This window comes from Rhincodon typus, chromosome 5 (assembly GCF_021869965.1).
Source record: "Rhincodon typus isolate 14 chromosome 5, sRhiTyp1.1, whole genome shotgun sequence".
NCBI lineage: Eukaryota > Metazoa > Chordata > Chondrichthyes > Orectolobiformes > Rhincodontidae > Rhincodon > Rhincodon typus.
The window spans coordinates 15,733,700-15,759,323 of NC_063336.1; the positions used below are offsets into that span (position 1 = coordinate 15,733,700).

Consider the following 25,624-nt stretch of genomic DNA (forward strand, 5'->3'; position numbering starts at 1 on the left):
ATCAGAGGAGCAGGAAGGCTGACGTTTCAGGCCTAGACCCGTCTTCAGAAAATTTCTGAAGACGGGTCTAGGCCCGAAACGTCAGCCTTCCTGCTCGGCCTGCTGTGTTCATCCAGCTCTACACCTTGTTATCTCAGATTCTCCAGCATCTGCAGTTCCTACTATCTCTGGTGTAATGAATGGAAGCAGCTCTCCAGCTTGCTGAAAACACATGTCAACAAACAGCCGAGGTCCCACCCACCAAACCTCAGTCCTGTATCTCAACTAGTTCCGAATCAATCAAGGGTCCCTTCCCGAAACGTCAACTTTCCTGCTCCTCTGATGCTGCCTGGCCTGCTGTGTTCATCCAGCTCCACACTGTGTTATCTCTGACTCCAGCATCTGCAGTTCTTGCTATCTCTGAGACTCCAAACGTTAACCAGCTTCTCTTGGCAGAGATGCTGCCGGACCCGCTGCATTTCTCCAGCACTCCTGCCTATCTGCATCTCAGACAATTGGTATGAAATGCGCGGAATGGTTTTTCTTAAACTGGAAAATACCCCTGTGTAAACTTTTGAAAGAGGCAACCTGCCCAAACTCCTTGTTACATGCACTCTTCCAAGCCCACTAAGACCAACTGCCGTGTCTGCACGCGCACTTCCCCTTCCTCCTTTCCAAGCCAACCGCCGCGCGGGACGTGCACGTGTACTTCCTCCATTCCGTCCGGGCCAACCGCCGCGCGTGTGCGTGCACGTCCCGCCCCCGCCCAACCGTCGCGTCTGGAGAGTGAGTGCACGCGCACAACTACCGGTGCAATGGCTGTCGGAAGAAGTGGATGTGGCATTGACGCGCTTCTATTCGACTTGGATAACACACTGATCGATACTGCCGGGGCCGGGAGGCAAGCGGGGCAGCAGGTATCCGGGGTCGGGGGTAGTTATTGGCGGTATGAGCTTCCTCATTCCCCCCCGCAAAAAGAATCATTCCGTCCTCGGTGGTGCATCACCCGGAGTTATTGTGGAAACTGCACTTTCTCGGTATAGGTCTCTTCCCCGTCCAAGCAGCAACAACCTCCACTGTTATTTTCTTCTGTCTCTCATGCACTTCTTGGTAAGACTATAAGGCGTAGGAGCAGAGTAGGCCATTTGGCCCATCGGGCCTGTTCCACCATTCAGTGAAATCGTGGCTGATCGCGTAACCCTCAACTCCACTTTCCCCATAACCTTTGAATCCCTTACTGGTTATAAAAATGTCTTTCTCAGCCTTGAATATATTTAAGTACCCAGCCTCTACAGCCCTCTGCAGTCAAGAATTTCACATATTGAATACCTTTTAAAAAAAACTCATCTGTCTTAAATAGGCAAATTTTGCTCTGAAATTTATACTGTCTGTTCCTAGACTAACCCACAAGGGCAATAGTTAGCCCATCAAGTCCCGCAAAGAATATTATCTGATTCAATAAGGTTACCTCTCATTCTTTTAAACTCCAATGAGTATAGGCCCAACCTTCTCAACTTCTCTTCACAAGACAGTCCCTGCATGCTAGCAATCAATCCAGCGAATCTTCTGTGAATTCCTCCAATGCCAGTACAGCTTTCTGTAGATGAGGGGACGAAATTTACTCTGTGTGGTCTAACTAGTGCCTTGCATAACATTAGCAACATTTCCTTATATTGTACATTCCCTTTGAAATAAAGGCCAAATGTTTGCTTTCTGTATTACCTGCTGAACATGCTAACTTTTTGTGATTTATGCACAAGGACCTTTATGCTGCAGATTTCTGCAGTCTTTTTATATTTTAATAATGTTCAGCTCCTTAATTCTTCCTGTCAAAATGCATAACCACACATTTTCCTATATTATATACTAGCTGCCAAGTTTTTGTCCACTCGCTTAACCTGTCTATTCCCTCTGTGTAACTCACTTATCTATATCCCACTGTATATTCTTATCCTTCCACATATTTGTGTCATCCGCAAACTTGGCAACAGTGCGTGCACTTCCCTCATTCAAGACATTAATACATATTCTCAATAATCATGGCCCCAATACTTATCCCTGTGGCACTTCACAAGTTACAGGGTGCCTGTTAGCTCAAATCTGCCTTTTATTAGTTAACCAATCCTCAATCAAAGCAGAAGTTACACTCCATCCAAGCCATTTTGCCCAACACTATGGGCTCTTATCAAGTAGCCTTTTGTATATTACCTTATTGAACACCTTTTGGAAATCTACGTAGATTACATGTACTGATACCCATTTATCTATCCTGCTTATTATCCCCTCAAAGAACTATAATAAAACTTCCCCTTCACGAAGCCATGCTGACTCTATTTGATTATATTATGTATTTCTAAGTACTGTGCTGGTACATCCTTTTATAATAGACTCAATATTTTCCTAATTACAGATGTTAAGCCAACTGGCCTATACTTTCCAGTTTTGTGTCTCTCGTTTGGAATAAGGGTGTTATATTGGCAGTTTTCTAATCCTTTGGGACTTTTCCAGAATCTAAGCGTTCTTGGAAAATCACTACCAGTGCATTCTCTCTCTCTGTAACTGCTTACTTTAAAATTCTAAGGATTTTTTTTAACAGGTCCAGGGGACTTAGTCATTAACGCCATTAGTTTCTCTGGTACTTATTGCTCTAGTGATAGAGATTGTTTTTATTTCCTCCCCCACGCTTTTGCCTGCTCAATATTTAGTATTTTTTGAATGTTGTAAAGTGTCTTCTGCCATGAAGACTGATGCAAAATATTTATTCAGTTCCTCTGCCATTTCCTGTTTCCCCATTATTATTTCCCATTCTCTTAGAGGCCCATGTTCACTTTGGCCACTTTCTTCCTTTTTAGTTTTAAAGAAGCTGTTGCTGTCTTTTTTTTATACTACTTGCTAGTTTGTGCTCAAAGCATATTTTCTCCCTTGTTATTTCATGTTGATCATTTCTTTAAAAAACAACGAAGCTTTCCCAAACATCTGTTTTACCATTAATCATTGCCACACTAAATCTCCCACCACCACCACCACCAATTGGAAACCATCCCTAACTTTGGTTTACCGTGGTGACTTTATCACCTTCCTACAAGGTTTCTTTCCCTCCTTGGAAAATATTTTTCTTGTGAAGCATGAACTATTTTCTTAAATGTTTGCCATTATTCAACCATCTTTTCTGCTACAGCCCTTCCCAATCCACTCATTCCTTTGCACCCTAATTTAGGCTGAGCACAGTTGTTTCCGACCCAAGATTTTTCCTCTTAAATTGAATGCTAAATTCTATCATGTTATGGTCATTGTTACCTCGGGGATCCTTTCATAGAGTCATACAGATGTACAGCACGGAAACAAGCCCTTCGGTCCAACTCGTCCATGCTGACCAGATATCCTAAATAAATCTAGTCCCATTAGCCAGCATTTGGTCCATTTCCCTCTGAATCCTTCCTATTTATATGTCCATCCAGATGCTTTTTAAATATTGTAATTGTACCAGCTTCCACCACTTCCTCTGGCAGCCCATTCCATACACATCCCACCCTCTGGGTGAACAAGTTGCCCCTTAGGTGCCTTTTAAATCTTTCCCCTCTCACCTTAAACCTATGCCCTGTATTTCCCCAGCCTGGGGAAAACACCTTGTCTATTTATCCTATCCATGCCTGTCATGATTTTATAAACCTCTATGAGGTCATCCCTCAGCCTTTGAAGCTCCAGGGAAAATAGCCCCTGCCTATTCAGCCTCTCCCTTTTGTTCAAACCCTCCAACCCTGGCATCATCCTTGTAAATCTTTTCTGAACCCTTTCAAGTTTCACAACACCCTTCCTGTAGCAGGGTGACCAGAACTGCACACAGTATTCCAAAGTGGCCTAACCAATGTTCTGCTACATGACTTCCCAACTCCTATACTCAATGCATTGTCTAAGCATACCAAATGCCTTCATCACTATTCTGTTTACCTGCAACTCCACTTTCAACGAACTATGAACCTGAACTTCAAGGTCTCTTTGTTCAGCAACACTTCCCGGGACCTTACCATCAGGTGTATAAGTCCTGCCCTGATTTGCCTTTCCAAAATGCAACACCTCACATTTATCTAAATTAAACTCCAAATGCACATTGGCCCATCTGATCAAGATCCTGTTATACTCGGAGGTAACCTTCTTTGCTGTCCAGTACACCTCCAATTTTGGTGTCATCTGCAAACCTACTAATCGTACCTCCGATGTTCTTTAATTTATTAAACCATCCTCATTACACATCCAAACCAGCCCGATCCCTGGTTGGATCCACAACGCATCGTTCTCAAAAACTGTTCAACTGCACTATGAATTCTTCACAGCTGCCTCTGTGAATTTGAGTTTCCCAATCTACAAGATGACTAAAGTCACCCATGATCATAGTAATGCCTCTTTTTAATGTCATTATTTCCTGATTTATTCTGTACCACAGTACAGTGATAGTTAAGGGGCCTATAGACTCCTTCTACCAGTGTCTTCTTGCCTTTGTCATTTCTTACCTCCACCCACATGCATTCTGCACCTTCCAATCCAAGACCTTTCCTGCAAGCATTTTGCAGAACATCTACATTCTGTCTGCAAAAATGACCCTGAGCTTCATGTTACCTGCCACTTCAACATACCACAGTCACCAACATCTCTGACCTGGGCTTTCTGCAGTGCACCAGCAAAGCTCAACACAAGCTGGAAGAACAGCATCTCTTTTTCTGCATGGGCGCCCTGCAGTCTCTAGGACTCAATATCGATAATTTTGGAGCCTAAGCACCACCTCCTATGTCCTTAACCCAACTTCCTCATATCAGGCCTTGTCATTCACATGGGTTGCTACCACAACTACCCCATGGTTATTTACAAATGGTCCCAATTAGCAGCTATTGAATCCCCCAGACTGACCGTTACTTAAAACTTTGTCTGTCCAACTGTTGTTCTGTCTCTTTCTCTCTCTGGGCTTCATCTCTACTTATTGTTTACTCTCCCCCTCCCTCCCTCCCTCCACCCTATCTTCAGGATTTATACCAACCTGTACACAGCTACAGTCAGCTCTGAAGAAGGGTCACTGAACCCAAAATGTTAATTCTGCTTTCTGTCCACAGATGCTGCCAGATCTGCTGAGTTTTCCCAGTAATTTCTGTTTTTGTTTCTTATTTCCAGTATCTGCAGTTCTTTGGGCTTTTTTTGTTTACCTCTTTCCCTTCCTCCACTTAACTTCCCCGAAGCACTCAACTCCTGCATTCAAGATACTTTCTAATCAAGAGTTGAGATGACATACCTCTGGAGCAGGTGGGACTGAGAGATAGGGACACTACCATTGTGCCACAGGAGTCCCATAACTCCAGCACTCCATTACAAGATGTATTAAGTTGGCTACTTATACATGCTCTGAAGGCAAAAGGCCTCTCTGAGTCACTTAATAAGGATCCAGTTTCACTTGGTTCTTAATTAAAATACCCCTCCACTGGAACCTTGGATAAAAGGGCTGTGTTTAGGGAAAAAAACAATACCTAAGTACAGAACTTAAATTGTAGCTTTCAGATACATACTAGCTACAAACTAAATTAGGTTAAATAAAAACCGGAAGAACTGCAGATGCTGTAAATCAGAAACAAAAAATAGAAATTGCTGGGAAAGCTCAGCAGGTCTGGCAGCATTTGGGTTGAGTGATCCTTTCTCAGTCCTGAGGAAGGGTTACTCAATCCGAAGCATTAACTCTGATTTCTCTCCACAGATGATGCCAGTCCAGCCAAGCTTTTCCAGCAATTTCTAAATTAGGTTTTTACAAAATAAATCTTTCTGGACTTTGACAATAATGCATGCATTCATGCCTGAGTCAAATTGAGTATCTTAGCTGAATTTATATCCTCCTAACACAAAGGCCTAACTGAGTCACTTAATGAGGATCCTGTTTCAGCGGGTTCTTAATTAAGTTGCTCTTTCACTGGAACCTTTTGAGGGGAAAAAATATCAAGCTTTCCTGAGGGTTTTTCTAGTTTTCTAATCAACTCATTCAGACATGTAATTATACAATACTGGAGTGCTGAGACCTGAACCTGGGTCTCCTGGCCAAGAGGCAAGGACCACAAGAGTCCACCACCAAAACTGCCACTACCCTATCCTTTTTTATTTGTTAATGGCATGTGGGTGTCACTAGCTAAGCCAGCACGTGCCTAGCCCTGAATGCCTGGAGAAGTATTACTGAGTTGCCGCTCTGAACCACTGCAGTATTTGAGAGTGTAGGTGTACTCTGTTTTTTTAGGGAATTCCATGAATTTGAAATGACAGTGAAGGAATAGCGATAAATTTCCAAGTCAGGCTGTGTGACTTGGAAGAGGTAGGGATCCTAGTTAAATTACTAAAGATCATCTTATACATGGGACATGCTACTGCTGGTGTGTGTTGATGGAGGAGACAGTGAATGTTGCAGAGGTGGATGGAGTGCAAGTTAAGCAGGATGGTTTGTCTTGGATAGTGTCGACATTCTTGTCTGTTTTGGAGCTGTATCCATCCGGACAAGTGGAGAATGCTCCAATTCCTTCCTAACTTGTGCTTTATGGGCATGGTTTGGGGAGACAGGAACAACATTTCCTCCAAGCTGTACAGCTGTTGGAGAACTGAGAAGGAACAGCACAGGAGGTGAGTTACTCGCCACAAAATTCATAGCCTCTCACCTGCTCTTGTAGCCACAATACACCCTGAATGCTCCCTGTGATAGCAAAATTAACATTCTCAGCACTTTCTGAGTAAAGTTATTTCTGTTGTATTCCCTGTTTCTTGCTGTTATTCTTATATTAACAGCTCTTAATTTTGTTTCACTCCATAACTGAAAACACTTCTTCATTACAAGAGTAAAACACTTTGGATGCTGGAAATAATAAAATAAAATAAACAGAATGCTGAAAATACTCAATTAATAGCGGCAGACTGTAGTGACTATCAGACAATATTTGAGCAGACAATGTTCCAATTTCACAATGAAGACATCCTTTATTGTGTTCAGTGCATGGTGAAAGGATAAATTTAGATCTAGCATTTAAAAGCGTGATGTACGTGGTGCTGTAGGCCGTCAGTAACAGCAGAACTATTCAAAAGCAAAATGTAACCTCATCCCTTCCATATCCTTTGCTCTATCATCATTAAAGTGAGGAACCAACCCTTGTTCAGTGAGAAATTTAGGAAAGAATGTCCAGAAAAAATTCTATTTGTATAGTCTTTCATGGCTACCAGATATACCAAAGCATTTTACAATAAATTAAGCATTTTTACTTTTGCTAATACATTTCTCACAAGAGTGATTAATTTGCACAGCAAGCTTTCACAAACAGCAGTGCATTAATGACCAGATCGTCTGTTTTGTGATATTAATTAAGAGGTAAAATTGTTCAGGGCAGTGGGAATAGTTACACAGGATATTTTGTGTCCATTTGGGAAGGTCCATTTCTGCACAGCTGCAATTTTTCACCATGTAAGTGATAGTCCATTTCGCTGTTGTTCCTACCAGAATGGATGATGTAACATTTACCAACATTGTCCTCCCTCTGCCCAGCGAATTTTGTTAAAGACTGGATCTGTGATCACTGAAACACCTGTGCCAATATAGTTTCAGAGATAGTAGGAACTGCAGATGCTGGAGAAAATTTTCTGAAGGGTCTAGGCCCGAAACGTCAGCCTTCCTGCTTCTCTGATGCAGCTTGGCCTGCTGTGTTCATCCAGCTCTACACCTTGTTATCTCCGATTCTCCAGCATCTGCAGTTCCTACTATCTCTGTAGGTGGACTTTGTAGGGTTTGCACTCTCCTGGATTCTGGCCTTTGAGTCCTCTTACTCAATTTAGGTCTAATGGGACTCTTTTGCTGTCTCCAATCTGCATACCAACAGCAACTGTAATGGCTTGCCGGTCCGGATCCTAAAGAAAATTTTAACTGTTTGTCCGAGGCTTAGCTTTGTTTTGGTGTTTTGCCGTGGACTGACCTAGAGTCCCTTTGTTCAGGATATGTCCTGAGTGAAGCTATGCAATTGCCTTCAGTCAAGTGATGTTCCCAAGGCTCAGTTAGACGGGCGAGGGTATCCACTTCCATTTCAATACCCTGCAACTCATGCTCCATTTGCCACGTTTTCCAATAATAAAGCCAGTTGTTGTGCCTGTTTGAATTCCAGTTGGGCTTCAGCTAGTAGGCGCTTTGCATGGTTACATCATTAATCCCAGATACCAATTGGGGTCTTAGCATCTCATTTACATGTTAAACCAAAGTGACATGCCTCTGCCAATCATCTTTACCTAGTCAAAAATCCCAGTACAGATTACCCTGGTTTTCGAATAACTGAGTAAAATTGAGAGCATCTCAGAATTAGAGGAGTCTTGGTGTCGTAACACTCCTTAACTAAATTTGACAATCCTTGAAAGGTTTTAGTATCTGGTGTCTCAGGGGAAGTTAGGCTTGCATAATAACCAAAAAAGTTGCAGGTCCACAAGTGGTCAGGAGAACTACTCTGAAAACGACAAATGCTGGAGATCACAGCGGGTCAGGCAGCAACTATGGAGAGACAGCAAGCTAATGTTTCTCCTTTTCTCAGATGCTGCCTGGTTTGCTGTGTTCTTCCAGCCTCCTGTTTGTCTATCTTGGATTCCAGCATCTGCAGTTTTTTTTATCTCTAACATTTCGAGTCTAGATGACTCTTCATCAAAGCTGAAGAGAAGTGTGGACGGGGCAGCATTTATGCTAGTTGGGAGGGGGTTGGAGTGCTGGAGGAGAAAGGATGTTAATATAAATTCAGATTAATTGATCGGAATGTGAGAATGGCAGAACAATGATATCTAACTGCCAGATTTCAAAGAGAACACAGTTCCACTGGGGTGGGGGAAGGGGACAGAAGACATGGTGACAGGGAATGCAACAAGTAAAGCTAAAAGAAAGGAAAGGATTGGGAGTTAGCATGTTATGTTGAGGTTGTACAAGACATTGGTGAGGCCTCTTCTGGAATACTGTGTCCAGTTCTGTTCGTCCAGTTATAGGAAGGATATTATCAAGCTGGAGAGGGTTCAGAAGAGATTTACCAGGATCTTGCTGAGTACAGAAGATTTGAGTTATAATGAAAGGCTGGATAGACTGGGATTTTTTTTCAGGAGCATAGGAGGTTGAGAGGTGACTGAATAGAAGTTTATAAAATAATGAGAGGTATAGATAGAGTTGATGGTAATTGTCTTTTCCCTAAGATGGGTATTTCAACACTAGAGGGCACATTTCTAAGGTGAAAGGAAAGAGATTTAAAAAAGACACGAGAGAATTTTTTTTTACACAGAATGGTTTGCATGTGGAATGAACTTCCTGAGGAAGTGGTGGACGCGGGTACAGTCACAACGTTTAAAATCCATTTGGATGGATACATGAATAGGAAAGTTTTGGAGGGATATGGGCCAGGAGCAGGCAGATAGGACTAGTTTAGTTTGTGATTATGTTCGGCACTGGTTGGACCGAAGAGTCTGTTTCCATGCCATATGACTCTATGAATCTTTATCCCTCTGCAGACTTTCTGTGTCCTCTATGCACTTTGCTCCACCACTCCGTGTCATCTGTGAATTTTGGCACACTACACTTTGTCCCCAGCTCTAAATCATTATGTAAATTGTAAACAATTAATGTCCTAATACCGAATCAGAGATGATGCTGCTTGGCCTGCTGTGTTCATCCAGCCCTGCACCTTGTTGTCTCAATGTCCTAATACTGATCCCTGAGGCAAACCAATAGCCACTGATTGCCAAACAAAAAAATTTCCATTTCTCCCCACTCTTTGTTTTGAGCCATGCATACTTGCGGTTAGATCACGATTCCCAGAAGTACGCTACAATTACTACCAATAAGGGTTTGTACCAATATACAAGACTGCCATTTCGGGTATTGCCAGCCTATGCAATTTTTCAGCAGACGATGGAGAACATTTTACAAGGTCTATCCCAGTTTTGCATTTATTCTGATGACTGGCTAATAACTGGGAACACCAATAGGGAGCACTTAGAGAACATGGACATAGTCCTTGGACATTTTTCCCAGGTGGGCTTGTGCCTTAGAGGGGAGAGACATGTGTTCCAGGTACCCCAGATGACCTACTTGGGCTACAGAGTTGACAAGACCAGGTTAGATCTGTTGGAAGATAAAGTGACGGCAATCAAAGGTCCTGGGCTCCCACATCTATACCAGAGCTTGGGTCTTTCCTTGGTTTGGTGAATTATTATGGAAAGTTCACAGATAACCTGGCCTCTATCCTGGCACACTCACATCAACTCTTAAAAAAGAGTCAGCCATGGAAATGGTCACATAGCTAAGCCATAGCTTTCAGGGAAATGAAGAAAAAGCAATTATCCTCTAAGATGTTGGCATACTGTGATCCTAAATAAGATCTGGTATTGACATGTGATGCTTCCCCAAATGGCATTGGGGTAGTATTGCCTCATTGGTGGCCCAATGGAGAAGTACACCCAAGAGCGTACGCATCCAGGACTGTGGCGAATGCAGGGCATAAATACGCACAGATAGAGAGGAAGGTTTGGCAGTCATAGTCAGAGTCAGGAAGTTCCATCAATACCTTTTATGAATGTAAATTTTGTAGTAATAAAGGATCAGATTGGTGGCAAGAGTGATTGTCCTGAGCAATGGTCACTGCCAGATACTGGCTGAACTCTGGCACAGTAATCCAGGAGTTTCCCAAATGAAGATGTTGGCAAGAAGTTATGGCTGGTGGAGCAGTGCCCAGAGTGCCAACAAGTACAAAAATTACCACCAGCAGCCCCCCCATTCATGGGAATTGCCAAATAAACCCTAGATTCAGTTACACATTAGCTATACAGGTCCTTTCATGGGACTCAATGTTCTTTGTCATTTTGGACACCCAGTTGAAGTGGCTGGACATGCATAGAGTTCATTCATCAAACGTGTGCATCTTTTGCAATACACTGACTCCCGGAAGTGTTGGTCACAGAAAACAAGCCATTGTTTACCAGCAGGGAATTTGTGTATTTCCTAAAGTCGAATGTTGTTTGACATATACGGACAGCTCCATATCATTCATCATCCAATGATCTGGCAAAAACAGCAGTCTAAATTTTGAAGGCAAGCTTAAAAGAAACAGCCTACAGTTTCACGAGATACCAAATTGCTTTGGTTCCTATTTGATTATAGGACCACCTTTCAGGCAACAGGGATATAGGAATAGCTCCAGCAGAGTTCCTAATTGGGAGAAGATTGCGTATCAAGTTAAATTTGATGTTTCTGGGTGTAGAGCTGTCTAATGGCGCTGAATACAATACTCCACTAAGCAAGACGGACAATTTACTTCAGGGGACAAAGTTTGGTGTGGGAACCACGGGAATGGCCCTGCATGGTTGACGTGAAGTCATGTTCAGTGATGTATGAAGTTCAGGTGGGTGCGATGGTCCTGAATAAGCGTGTACCATATTAAACCTTCAAACTCGCAGACAGAGTGGGAGCAAAACTTACCCACCTCCTCCGAACAGTCAGAAAGACTGCTGGAACCAGTGTGTTATCCCTCTCTGTCAAGTATTGAAGAGAACTCAGAATCTGAGGGGACATAGCAGATGTTGCCACCTCGATGCCTTTTGCCATCTGAAGAAGAGAATTAATTTCTTCCAAGGTTCTACCGATACAAGAGGCAAACTACTGTGCATTACACGCTGTCTGAATCAGGCAGAGTTGAAAGAACCTGACACAGTGCCAAAACGCCCCAGGAGGAGCTACCAAAAAAAAAGGCCTATGTCCTTGGACTCAGAGATGGAGGGATATAGTGATTATAATGTCCACTTGAACCTCATAAAATATGAGTTTCCTGATTGAAGCTCTTAATCTAGTCCAATCAGGGAGCCCTGGCTCACAGATTAAAAACAGGACTGTCAAATATTCTGTCACTCTGAGAGCTAGCACTGACTGACCTAAATCAGTGTCAAGGACTTTCCATGTGTAATTAAAAGGTAAATTGATGATGAGATACCGGTGTCTGTGCAATTATTTCAGACTTTATCAAATATTTTCTGCAAATCCATATAATTAGACATTCCCTTGACTACTAGATAATCCACCTCTTAAAAAATTCAATTTGGTTTGCTTTGAATTTTTTTTGTTTGGTTTTTTTTCTTGGCTTATATTCCAAATTTCTTTGGTTCTTGTATGAACCACAGAAGGGTCTGGAAAATGTTTGTTATTTGGTCTGTTGGCAACCCTAAATTCTAGTGATTCTGTCTCAGGCAGCATGCTGTCCTGATATTTACAATGGACAAAAATGCACTGTCTTCTGTATGCATTTGCTAAAACCACATGCAATTAATGGCAAGCAAACAATATAAACAGGGTGCAAAACTACTGCATTCCCAGCATGTGACAAGCTGTTCTAAGGTTAGGGATCATTCTTGGAATGCTCTATTGTTAAACAGCCTTTCAGGGAATATCTTGTTTTCAATGAGTCAAATGTCTTTATGTAAGAAATGGGAATGCATTAAATACAAGTGAAAAGTACACTGAAAAAGTGCATGCATCCACCACAGATAACTCAACTCAATTTTCAAACAATTATGTCTCTCTTCCTTTTCTCTGTCTGGTTGATGCTGTATAACTACAAATCTGAAAAAAATTTGTTTTTGAGGAGTTTCCATCTCAAGCCAATTTGTGTTCAGCAATCAGCTCTGAAAACTCTGCTCATATTATGGTAGTTATTTCCCTCTCTTTTGTCTGGCAAGACTGCTCATATTTTGATAGCTGTGGTAAGTTCTTTCACAGCTGCTGAGACAATCCACAGTATTCTTCAAAAAGGTCAATTTGCCCAATCTCCAAATATTAATAGACCCTTGCAAGATCGCCAGGATCCAGATCTACATCTTCACCAAATAAATTGTTTTCTACATGGTACAAGCCATGTCTGTGTAATATGCTTCATTGAAATCTGTCTATTAATTGTTGAGCTATATTGCTTAAAGATAAACTGTCAGAGGTTAAATATTACCTCCGCCTACCTAGTGTTGTGAAGGTGAACATAAAACACTTTCCCACTGACTTTCATGAATCACAATCCTTAAAGTAATTTGTGGCTTTGTATATGCAAATGTGGTAGTTTTGATAAAGAAATGAAAAGAAGTATTCCACATCATTTAGACATCATTTTAATTTGGATTTATACTGTTATTTTCCCTCCCAAAAAACACAGGTCAAGGATCTATTAATAACACAACATGGTTACGAAGAGTCTGCTGCTCATCTAGTTATTGAGAAGTTTTATTTGAAGTTGGAGAATGGGCATCCTAATTCCTCTATGGAGAGAGATGTTGATAAAGAGCGCACATTACTTTTTGAATTGGCTATACAAGAAACAAATGGGAGTAAACCAGACAAGGGGTTGGCTGCTGAATGTTATTTTCTGTGGAAAAATACAAGACTCAACCATATCCACATTCCAGACGAGGTGAAGGCCATGTTGAGGAAGCTACGTCAGTCCTACAAGTTGCTCTTACTAACCAATGGAAGTTCCGCGGTACAAAGGGAAAAGATTAATGTTTGCCAATGTGAGCAGTACTTTGACGTGATAGTTGTAGGTGGAGAACAGCGAGAGCAGAAACCAGCCAGTTCTATATTTCAAGAATGTTTCAGGCTCTTGGAAGTGAAGCCTGGTGCTTGTGTGATGATCGGTGATGATCTAAAGACTGATATTAAAGGTGGGGTGAATGCTGGTGTTACAGCAACTATCTGGATAAACAACAATAATCTAAAACCTGACAGAGACAGTGCAATGCCTGACTATACTGTGAAATCAGTACTAGAAGTTAAGGATATTTTGGAAAACATTAAAGATAAAGTTTAACTAGGAACACTATACTCCTATATACTTTACCTACTTTAATGGGAAAAATGCTTAAAAGGTGAAGTTTAAGGATGTACTCTAGACTTTTCTATCTTAATTACTTGGCAGACTGGCATCTAATTTTTATATGTACATCAAACCATTACCCAAATCAAATAGTAAATAATTGTTTTCCAAAAATACAATTTAAAAATATAGTAGATCCTAAGAACTTTAAATTTTAAAGCTCAGTTATAGAAGGTATACAAGCATGTTGAAGTTTTTAAAACTTCACGTTTAAAAAATAAAATTTTAGATGTTTTGAACATTCTTAAATACGTGGAACTAAATTATTGTCATTTGCTATCAATGCTAATATATTAGTTTGATAAAAATAACAATGACAAAGGGAAGTTATTTTAACTGCAGGACATTAATCTTTGTTTTTAGAATGTGCAGTCAGGCAGCAATTAATTTGTGACAATTATCTTGTGACAATTATCAGGAAAAGCAACATGGTCTAAAACCAGTATTCATATAGAACAGAAATCAGATTGGAAACCATTTGTTCTTTAATTTCTGTGATCTTGATTTTGTTTTAGCGTTGTACAAGATTTATGCAAATTTGTTTTGCTTTCTATTTTAAAAGTTCATATTTTCCAGTGTTTGGGATTTTAAGCTGCAGAATTGTGATATCTGAAGTATCTTCTAAGCTGAGTAACTGTGTTTTAGTGCCGACCATACTGAGTGAGGCACCAGATCCCAGGTGATGTCAGCCAGATTAGAGGTTGCACATTGGCAACCCAGTCACAAGAAGTGGACCAAGTTATCTTTCAGCTCATCCTTCACTGAACAGTATTGAGACAACCAATGGTATCCATGAATGAATCATCTACCAACAATCAATAATTAATACCCTTTTCAAATGATGGATAGGCATTGAAGTAGTGACTTTTTTTTTCTTTAAAAACACCCTTAAATGGTGAATAAATTATTTCACAGAATTATTTCAAATGTATTCAGGCTTCCTAATCATTAACTGTTTTAAAGGTTTATGAAATAGAAACCAAAGACATGATATTGTAGGGAGGGGAACCTGAGGGTAGAAATAGGACAGAATCTTGTTGAGGTGTAGGGTGTCTCACCTACCAGCTGTAGTGGCAGTGAGAGACCTACATTGTTTCTTTTCAGGAAGGCTTGCTAAACCATGAGCCATTCAGGCCATGGCCAGAGATTGACATTTCACCAGAATCAGTACTTCGGGGACAGTAGCCTTCTTTTGCTCGTCATTTGGCAGGCTAAAGCTACTGCCAGAACAACAGAGACCAGAGTTTCAGCATTGACGGATGATGCAGGCCAGTATATCAGTACAAAAGACAAGCAGAGGTGTTTGTAACCATCTCCAACCGCAAGTGCCAAGTGGCTATTCATTGTGGCCTCTATTTGAGGGGACCTAGCATCACAGATGCCATTTTTGGCAAATTCTGTTCACTCCATATGAATACTGAAAAGGCCATGAGTCCAAGCAGCATTCTAAAAATATTAGGGAAGATCTATGCTCCAGCATTAGCCATACCCGTAGCCAAGCTGTTCCAGCACAACACTGAAGGGGAGGAGGTGGAGCAGTGGTATTGTCACTGGACCAATAATGTTGTAGGGAGATAGAATTCCACCATGGTAGTTGGTGAAGTTTCAATCAATAAAAATCTGGAATTAAAAGCTAGCCTAATGGCTACCATTGGTGATTATTGTAAAAAACCACGAATATTCTTTAGAAAAACAAATCTTCCATGCTTATTTGGTCTGGCCTACATCTGACTCGAGACCCACAGCAACATGGGTGACTCTTAACTGCTCTCTAAAACTGCCCGAGCAAGCAAGTCAGTTCAAGTGGGGATGTACAAGTGACCCCAAACCCATATTCAAATAAAAACAACTACCCAAAAATTATCCAGGTAAGTCATGTCCACAAAAAGCAAGTCAAATGCACCAAGCCAATTACTGCCCTGTGAGTCTGCTCTCAGACATCAGCAAATTGCTGTAACAGTTCTATCGAGCAGTACTTGCTCAGTAATAACTTGCTCAATGGGATGAGTTTGATTTCTGCTGAGGCCAGTCAGCTCCTGACCTTGTTACAGCATTGGTCCAAAAATGGTCAAATGAGCTGAACTGTAGAGGTGAGGAGAGTGTAATTGCTGTTGACATCACACAGCATTTAGCCGAGTAAGGCATTGAGCCTAGCAAAATAAGAGTCAATCGGAATCAGGGAAAATCTCTCTACTGATTGGGGTCATACCTGATGGTTTGAGGTCAATCATCTAACCCACAAGACATTACTAGAGAGTAGAGTAGCGTCTTACAAATCCTAAGATACTGGAGCAATCAGAGTCCAAATACAGCAACCTGGACAACATACAGGCTTGGTCTTACAATTGCCAGGTAACATCAGAGCTTCAGTGCCAGGCAGTGATCAGAAACTAAAATGAACCAGACATTTGAAAGCTATGGCTACTAGAGTACATTAGAGGCTGGAAATTCTGAGCCAAGTAATTCTCCCAAAGCATGTTTATCATTTGCAAAGCACAAGTCAGGAGCATGATGGAATACTTTTCACTCACCTGGATTAGTATAGCTCCAACACTCAAGGGGTTTGACACCATTTAGAATAAAGCAATCCATTGATTAAAACTTTTATCCACCACTTTGAACTTTAATTTAGTGTACACAATCTACAAAGTGCACAGCCCAAATCACCAGGACTGCGTCAATACCAACTTTCAAAAGTGCAGCAGATGCATGGGAGTGCTATTGCCTGCAAGTTCCTCTCCAGACCCCACACCAACCCGACTTAGAACTATACCTCCATTCCTTCAATATTGCAGGGTTTAAATCTAGGAACACTTCCCAACAGCACTGATGTACCGACACCCCATAGACTGCAAAAATTCAATGTGGCAGGTCACCACCACCTTCTGAATGGCAATTAGGGATGGGCCGCAAATGCTGCTCTAGCTGATGATGCCAATATCACTTGAATGAATTAAACAAAATTGGGACTATATTCTCTGGACCTTAGAAGAATCAGGCATCCTTACTGAAACACACAGCATTCTGAAGGGGTTTGAGAAGATAGGTATTAAGCAATGGCTTCTACTAGCCAGTGAATCTAAAGCACCAGAGCACAGCCTCATGCTAAGAGGCTGATCATTCACAATTGAGATGAGAATTTACTTCACTCAAAGGACATCGTGAATCTTTGGAATTCTTTATTCCAGCAGATTATGGATGCTCTATCTTTGAATATTTTAAGATTAAGATAGATTTTTAGTCTCAGGAAATTAATGGATTTGTAGAGCAGTAAAAGTGGGTGGAAGCTTAAAATCAGCTACAATAATATTTCATGGCAGAGCAGGCTGGATGGGTCAGTTCCCAGGCCATACTGCTAGGGTTCCCAGTTAAACAATGCTTCAGTTTTAAAATTCTCACACTTGTTTTCAAATCCTTCTACGGCCTTAACGCTCCGTTTCTCCATAATGTCCGAGACCTACAACTGAGTCAACAGCACTTCTAATTCTGGCCTCTTGAGCATCCCCATTTTTAACCGCTGTCCCATTGATGGCCACGTTTTCTGTTGTATAACAGCATAAAAGAGTCTCCGAGTTCATTCTGAAGAGTCCATTAAGCACTGCCCAATATGATATCACATGGACTGGAGCAAAAAACAAAACACCTTTGGGCTTCAAAGGGATAAAGACCTAACATTGCTGTCTCCTTCAGTCTTATACCATGTTCATTCATACCAACATAAATTGTACCTAGTTGTTATCATGCAATAAATTACATTGTGTTTAAGAGGCACTTCTTGTTAGACTACCAAGTAAGTTGTCCTACACAAGGCCATCAAGGTCCTGTATATCCATACCAAGAAAGAGAATGGCAGCAGTAAATCCACTTGACGATAATTTTTTTTTAAAAATTAAATTGGATATGAGCATTGTTGTCTGGCCATTATTTATTGCCCAGACTGCCCAGAGGGCAATTAAGAAACTACATTTCTGTGAATCTGAAGTCACATATAGGCCAGACAAGGCAAAGTTAACAGATTTCATTCCTTAGAGGACGTTTGTGGACTAGATGGGTTTTTTCAACAAATTACAATGGTTGAATTGTTGCCATTAGACTAGCTTTTAATAGATTTTATTGAATTACTCCAATTCAAACCCATGTTCCCAGAACATTAGCCTGGGACTCCAGATTACTAGTTCATTGACATTACCACTACACCATCGACTCCCCACTAAGGGTTCATTAAGGTGCCTAGGCCCTAAACTTTGGAATTCCCTCCCTAAAGCTCTCCGCCTAACCTTCCTCTTCAAAAATACTCCTTGAATCTCTACTTCCTTAAAATACTACCTCTTTGACCAAAATTTGGTCACCTACCCTAATAACTCTTGTTTAGTGTTAACATTTTCTTATTTATTTCCTCAGATGTGCATTATTAATTTTTTTAATCACATGAAAAACTGCTATATGAATTCAAGTTATATAAATATGCAAGTTAAAAAAGTTATCAGTTTTACAAAAACAAGCATGGCTGAATTTTTTTCTTGGTATTACTCAACTGGCATCAAGGATATAGAAACAAGGGTACCAACTTAATTTTCATCCCTGTAGCAAAAGCAGGAGGAAACATGTTAAAAGATCTAGCCTTTTTTTTATTTCAAAGAGATATGAATTTTGTGTTAAAGTATGAGAAAAATCTTAAATGCAACAACTATCCTCAGTATATTAAATTTATAGTGAAGCTCAAATGAATAGTAAGAAAGGGAGAAATTCATCTCCACTATTTTTCTTGTAAAAATATAGAAACTCACATGATAAAGGATGCCAGATTTCTTGGTTTTCAGGCATTTTCATACATTAATGCATGATATTCAAACTGCAGATTCACAATTTATAAATGGGTGTTCTGCAGTTAAATGCATTTCAAATAACCACGGGTTGACTGAAAGGTAAGAATGTACCTAGGAGTAAACGTGCACGTAGCTGTTGATGAAATCTGTACATTAATCAGATAATAAAGATAGACTGATAGCACAAAGCTTTTGGTCAGAGCAAAATTTAAAAATATGCCTAGTTACTGGAAGGCACCAGTAGCTGTCTGCAATCATATATGAACTGATTACAATCAGGTATTGCACAATTTTTGGCATTATATTACTGCAGTTTCTCATCCACAATTGTGCACAGATAGCACCTGCATATTATAGGAAAGATTTCAAAAACCTGACTGTTCTTTGTAACCTGCAGATTTGAATAACCCAAACTTAATTTTGTGTTCAAAAACTCTGCATAGAAAAAGAATAAAATCTGTGCTGAAGAATGTGGATGGGTCTCTGTTTTAATGTAAGTGCACTGTGTTTAAGTGACAACCTGAGCTGACTGACTGAAGCTAAATTCATCCCATTTAAAATGTCACATGTGCAATCTGGATTGGTTCATCAGGCATGAGGAAAGCAATACAACCCATCTTAATTCATCTACTCAAACACTCTGATATCCAGAAACCCTCCATCACTCTGTGGCATCCAACTGTTTCTTTAAAAACAATGATTTTAGGGTTTTTGGATTCTGTTCCATGTATTGGTAATTGTAAGAAAAATGTTCTACTAGTAGTTTTCAAATAGCTTTTTAGTAGTCTGAATGTGTGTTCCATTGTTGTATGGTGTGTGTCAGACTGGGGTGGAATCTTATGCCTTTCTCCAACAACAGTGGGGAAAGACAGGCATTTAATCCTGTAGGAGGGTAGCAGGTGGAGACCCCATCAGCATCTTGCCCACCCAATAAAGTTTGAAGCAGAAAAGCCCATGGACAACTTCCCATCCCATTGCCAATTGAAGCCCTTAAGTATTAATTGGCCATTTAAGGGCCTCCTCCATCTATTGCTGGTGTTGCTGGTATTCCTGTGTGCAGGAAGAAGGTTCACAAGGTGAGGAATATGGCAAGCGATCCTAAGATTGCAGTTTCCCAGGCTAGGGGCCCCCATTCAAAAACACTTTAATTGCTGGAACCTCAGCAGAGTATTGAAGTCAGATTGTCATAAAAACAACTCAAACTGTTGGATTGTAATAGTGTTGAAGAGCAGCCTGACCATACAGACCAGCAGTTCAAACAGGTACCTCAATACAGTTTTCAAAAGACAACTAGGGTAAGAAATAAAAACCGGAAGAACTGCGGATGCTGTAAATCAGGAACAAAAACACAAGTTGCTCAAAAAGCTCAGCAGGTCTGGCAGCAACTGTGAAAAGATCAGAGTTAACATTTCAGGTCCGGTGACCCTTCCTCAGAACTGTTGTTGCTGTTGTGTTGAGGGTAAAAAATAAACACTAGCCTCAAGAATTTTAACAAATTTTATACCTCCATAATTTAAGGCATTAATCTATTTACTTTCTCTGTACCCTTAACAGTCTTACATACCGCCATAACATCTCCTTTCATGATTGAAAGGCCCAGTTTTCCTGAGGAGCCCAACCACTAATGGTAAGGAACAGTCCTTTGGTTCTTGTCTACAGTCCCTTTAATGTTTCCCTTGTTGTCACAGTGACAATCAACTGAATACAGTACTCAAGGTGTGGTTTCAATGCAAGTTATTTAAACTTATCACAGTTTCTTGTGAGATTGCGATAGTTATCACATTAATCAGCAATTTCTTGTGTCAGGTACTGTAACCCTTTGTAAATTTTAAATCAGAAGCTATCACAAACTGCTTAAAGTTTCTTCAGAATTTCTGGATATAATAGTTCATAACATCAGATCCCTGTCCAGTGAAATATCTGTACAGTGAAAGATTCACATGTGCTAATATTTGATTCTTTAAACCATAACTCAGATTTGTGAACCAGATGCAAAAAACAAGTCCTGCTGGAACTTCTAATGCAATACTTGAAGACTTGTATCTGTATAATACCTTATTATAACTCACATATATGTGTAATTGTATTTTGCCTTAAGCAAAATGCTTTTTGTTTTAGGTACAGAGAAATATAATGATTTACTCAAGCAATTAGATGAGATGAATGATCAAATGAATTTTTGTTCCGATATTAGTTAAGGAAGAAATTTTGAGAGTGCAACAATTTTTAATCCTTGTCATTAGGACAAGCAGAAATTCTCTTAAATATCTTCAGCAGTGAAACTTTCTTCAAGTCATCAACTGAAATTGCAATTTCAAATTCCCAAAAAATTGATTTTCCTTTTTCTGTAACGGGTGCAAGAAATCAAGTAATCAGACTCTATCCAGGGAAGGAATGATGATCCAAAAAAGGAAGCAGTTCAGTGTAGCCGACAATCTCTTTTAAAGTGCCAAAGCTGAGATTTGAGAATGAGCTCAAGTGGATCAGAAAGAGCTCTTCTGGCAGAAATGATGCTTGGAAATGAGAGCAAAAGTCATTTTTCTTCAAAAATAAATGATATTTACTGTTGAGCTGTTTGCATAGCAGCACTCCTCATACCTTCACAATGCAGACTTCAGACTGTGCATTGAGACCGCAATTTCTTTTATAGCACAACAAAATTAAACCATGTTAAATTCAGTAAATATTGCAGTGTAGAATACAATTCACCCAAAAGCTTCTCTGACAAATGTAACTTCCAGTTTGTTTTCTGCATTCAATCAAAAGTAACTTAATTCTCAGACAAAGTCCATGACATATCAGTGCATATGCTGCCACCAAGAGTCTACAGCAAAATCTAAATACAAATCAGTTTGAAATAGTTTCACTGATCTTTCAGCACAGCAGTTTTTAAATCAGATGTCACCTTTGTCCACTCACTGTATAAATTGAACAAATGGAGTGAAATCCATTTATTTAAAAAAACTCACTAAAGTGAATCTGTCATATCATCTCACGTCAAGACGAATATTAATGTTCATCGCTGCCAGTTCAGCTACAAAGTATCTAAAAACATATGGCACAGAGACAATCTCAATGGTGTCGGACTGATGACAGAGAGTACACTGGTACTTCCTGTGACGTGTAGCAGACCATGATGGCGGGGGCTTTTCCAGTACTGGCGACAGAAGGCTACTACACTTGATGCACACATGGGCTACAGATCGGTCAGAGCAATTGAACAGGCGATCTTGAAGCAAGAAGGACGTTCCATGTGCTAGCAGGGCATCACGTTCCATCTCCCCAAATCGAATACCACCCTGGACATTTCTCCCTCCCAAGGGCTGGTTAGTCACTTTATCCCTCGCCCCAGTAGTTCTAACTTGAAACTTGTCAGATACCATGTGACGCAGGCGCTGGTAGTAAACCACCCCGATGAAAATATCCGCCTCCAGCTCCATCCCGCTGATGCCACTGTAGATCCTTTCTGTACCATAGTAGTTGTAGCCAGCAGCCTGCAACATCTTCCCAAAGTACTCCAGGGCAGAATTTTCCTCAGAGAACATGAATGGGGTGGCATCATGGCACAGGCCATGCATGGCGGCAGACTTCCCTGCCATGCTTTCAATCAGCATCCCTATGGTCATACGTGAAGGGAATCCATGGGGATTGAACAGAATGTCTGGCGTCATTCCACTTTCTGTGAACGGCATGTCCTCTGCTGGCCACAATCTACTCAAGATGCCCTTTTGACCATGTCGACTAGCAAACTTATCTCCAATTGTGGGATTACGAGGGACCCTCATTGTGATGCACACCCGTTTAAACATTGCTGTTCCATTGTCATTGCTACAGACTTTAATGTTATCTACAACACAGCTTTCTTTGCTCCTGTGGGAAAATAAGCACATTAAAAGAAGTTAAATCTATTCACAATCTTTAATGCAGTGTCTGGTTAAAAAGTACTCCCCAAACTCAAGCAGGTTCATTTCATGAATGTTAGATATCACAATGAGATTTCACCCACAGCCTAAGCTCTAATCTGGAAATGTGGTGTAGCCATGTCAGAAGTGGCCATATTTTACCAAAACCTCTGAAATGTTGTTTTCATTTTTGGGGAAAGGGTGGGAATCTGGAAAAATATTCTGACTGCATCTCCAGGCTCATGGATTACAAAAAGGATTTGCATTACTATATTGCTTTATCTTACCATCAAAGCATCTTAATCACATGACAAAGCAAACTCATTTCTGAAAAGCAGTCACTGTTACTACGTAGTCTGACACAACAGCCAAATCTGCACCAGTAAAATCTCACAAATGGCAACAGAGTGAAATACCAGTTAGTGTATTTCTTTAAATATGGTATAAATTGACAGAAAAATGTGATCATTTCTGTCAGCAAATGTGCAAAAAACACTAGTCATTCACATTAAACGTTACAAGAAATAAATTCCAGCTCAGGTTTCAGTTGGATCTGCTGACAAAAACAATGCAAAGAAACTCTGATATGTTAAGAGTGTAACAACATATGTATCTGCACCAGAGATGATTTTTTTTTAAACTTACTTGTAGTATACTATAGAACTATCCCCAGTATTGAGATTCACATAACTATAAAATGGATCACCATACTCCAATACAGCCCCGATAAATGGCAATCCATCGTCATCAAGTTTCTGAGTTGTTCGTTTATCACCAGGTTTGACACCAAACACAAAGATGCCATCATTCTGCTTAACCTTTTGGTCAAGGTCTATCATCTCAGTCTTATAAACACTTCCATGGGCAAATCCTCGCTCCCAAGATGCCTTGTTGACAATCTGTTATTTTACATACAAAGAAACACATGCTGTTAGAATCAATAACGCATATAGCCAATTCAACACAAAAATATTTTCCAAAACTAAACACAATGCATTAGAAATAGTTTTTTCCTCAAGCTCTCTACAATTTAACTAACTACATTTCTTAATAGTGATGATTAAAAATACTTCGGGGTTTTCTAAAAATAATAATGTACTTGAATTACTTGCTCATGTGGGAGACAGTTAGATGAATGTTTCTATTTCAAACATCTGGTGCCAGTGTGGTACAATCTTAAGTCAGATTGCAGACTAAAATTCCTTCTGCAGTGCCCTATCCAAACTTGAGAACATCACAAACTGAACCAGTGTGTCACCTTCCATTTGGTTCACCAGCTATCTTCTTTGTGTCATACTAGTAATTTTGTCCCAGCTTTCACAGTGGTTCCTTACAGTGACATGAGGATACTTTCATCCAATCATATTGAGCTGGATTCAAACCTTGGTCCAGAGTCACTGTCTAACTCATTAGCTAATGCTTCATTATAAGAGAATTACAGTCCTGTGAACCTTACCACACTTGTGATCTATGTTTTACATGTGTATGCTTGAATAACTAGTGCATTTTGCAATTTTGACAAGATGCTCAGTCACTGCTGCTTTGCGGAGTAGGACAACTGCTCGCACCCAAATGGAAAATTTTACTTCTCAAATCAAATCACATGGAAAAGTTGGGCCAACTGTAAATGTATGAAAAACAAATGAAAATCTGCACTGTAAAATCCAGATAATAAAATAGGAGGTAGGCAGTGATTACCTTCATAGGTTTACCTCAATGATTTCTAAATGCCAGTATTAATGCAGCATGACTAAACTTGTCAACATGTACATGATCCTCAATATACCTGCTCTGGTCCAGTTGCAGGATTTTGTAGATCTCCTGTACTAAGAATGAGAAAGGAGTTGGGATAGATTAGCACTGGCAGAAGTCTATAAAGTAGGTGTCCCTCTCAATACCAGAGGTGATCGATCCAGGTAGGGCTTTCAATCACTGATGGAAGAATAAAGTGCGCATTCTTTAAGGACAGATAAGAAATCCACTTGTTTCAATCATTAAATTCAGTAGTCTCCCACTTCTTTAATGTAGTAATGTATACCCAGTAGAGCTGAATTTAGTTAAGAAACAAATACACACCATAGCATCTTCCATGTCATATCCAGTGTATGAGATGACAGCTACAATAGCATTTGTCCCTGTGGGATAGTTATCCATATTAAAGTAGTCATACATGTGTGGTCGCACAAGAGGACTTTGAGGAGTTTGAAGGCGATAGAGTTTATTGTCAGATCTGTCTGAATAAGTGTATAATGGAAATCCCATTGTTTGCTTGCCTATAAAGGAATGAAAATAAATCACTTTCTGGATTATAATGTACAATCAACACACAAAATGAATCAGTTAAGCAATTAAAACGTAATTTTAAAAAAAAATCTGGTTCCATAATTAATTTATTATCTATCCTATCTCGCTATGAATGAGCAAGGAGCAGGAACAGGCCATTCAATCTCTCGAGCCTGCTACATCATTTAATACAATGTGGCTGACCTGATTATAACCATAAATTCTCATTCAAAAATTGTCTGGTGAAACTCTGTTGTACTCTATGGCAATATTTCCAGAGATAAGGAAATCAAACTTGCATCCAGGTGCAGTCTAACCAAGCTCCTATACAAATGAAGCAGGACCTCACTACTCCCATACTTAAATCCTTTTGCAATAATGGCTAGCATTCCACTTGCCTTCCTAATAGCTTTCTGTACCTGCATGTTAACCTTCCGTGACTTATTCACAAAGACACCCAAGTTCCTTCGCACATCTTTACAGTGGCTCAGTGGTCAGCACTGCTGCCACATAGCACGAAGGACCTGGGTCCAATTCCATCCTTGGGCGACTATCTGTGTGAAGTTTGCACGTCCTCCCCATGTCTGCATGGGTTGCCTCCTGGTGTTATGGTTTCCTTCCATATCCAAAGATATCCAGGTTCGGTGGATTAACTATGCTAAATTGCCCATAGTGTCCAGGGACGTGCAAGCTAGGTGGATTAGCCATG

General features: G+C 40.3%; 2 protein-coding genes across 5 annotated transcripts in view; one reads left to right on the top strand and one right to left on the bottom strand.

Annotated features, from left to right (window-relative positions):
* The first annotated feature begins 768 nt into the window (after positions 1-768).
* Positions 769-19,986, top strand: LOC109915235 (N-acetylneuraminic acid phosphatase). Of its 2 annotated transcripts, none has more exons than XM_020514851.2 (2): positions 769-896; positions 13,188-19,986. In XM_020514851.2, exons 1-2 carry the CDS (start codon positions 795-797, stop codon positions 13,836-13,838), a joined length of 753 nt encoding a protein of 250 aa, XP_020370440.1. In that variant the 5' UTR covers positions 769-794; the 3' UTR covers positions 13,839-19,986. The 2 variants fall into 2 exon arrangements, with proteins under 2 accessions (XP_020370440.1, XP_048453120.1); XM_048597163.1 differs by lacking the exon at positions 769-896 and adding an exon at positions 903-1,089.
* A 228-nt stretch (positions 19,987-20,214) lies between these two features.
* polr1b (RNA polymerase I subunit B) overlaps positions 20,215-25,624 on the bottom strand; it is a 39,456-nt gene continuing 34,046 nt past the window's right edge. For all 3 annotated transcript variants that reach the window (XM_020535151.2, XM_048597161.1, XM_048597162.1), the window contains exons 13-15: positions 24,709-24,905; positions 23,278-23,531; positions 20,215-22,600 (exon numbers count right to left, since the gene is read on the bottom strand). In XM_020535151.2, coding sequence (XP_020390740.2) covers positions 21,718-22,600; positions 23,278-23,531; positions 24,709-24,905 — 1,334 coding nt within the window. In that variant the 3' untranslated portion in view covers positions 20,215-21,717. The remainder of the gene's footprint in view (positions 22,601-23,277; positions 23,532-24,708; positions 24,906-25,624) is intronic.

Bases quoted from the DNA above. Each gene is read 5' to 3' on its own strand.
- LOC109915235 (XM_048597163.1), top strand. From the start codon at position 928: ATGAGCTTCCTCATTCCCCCCCGCAAAAAGAATCATTCCGTCCTCGGT. The intron at 1,090-13,187 runs GTAAGACTATAA...CAAAAAACACAG, and splicing joins TGTCTCTCATGCACTTCTTG to GTCAAGGATCTATTAATAAC.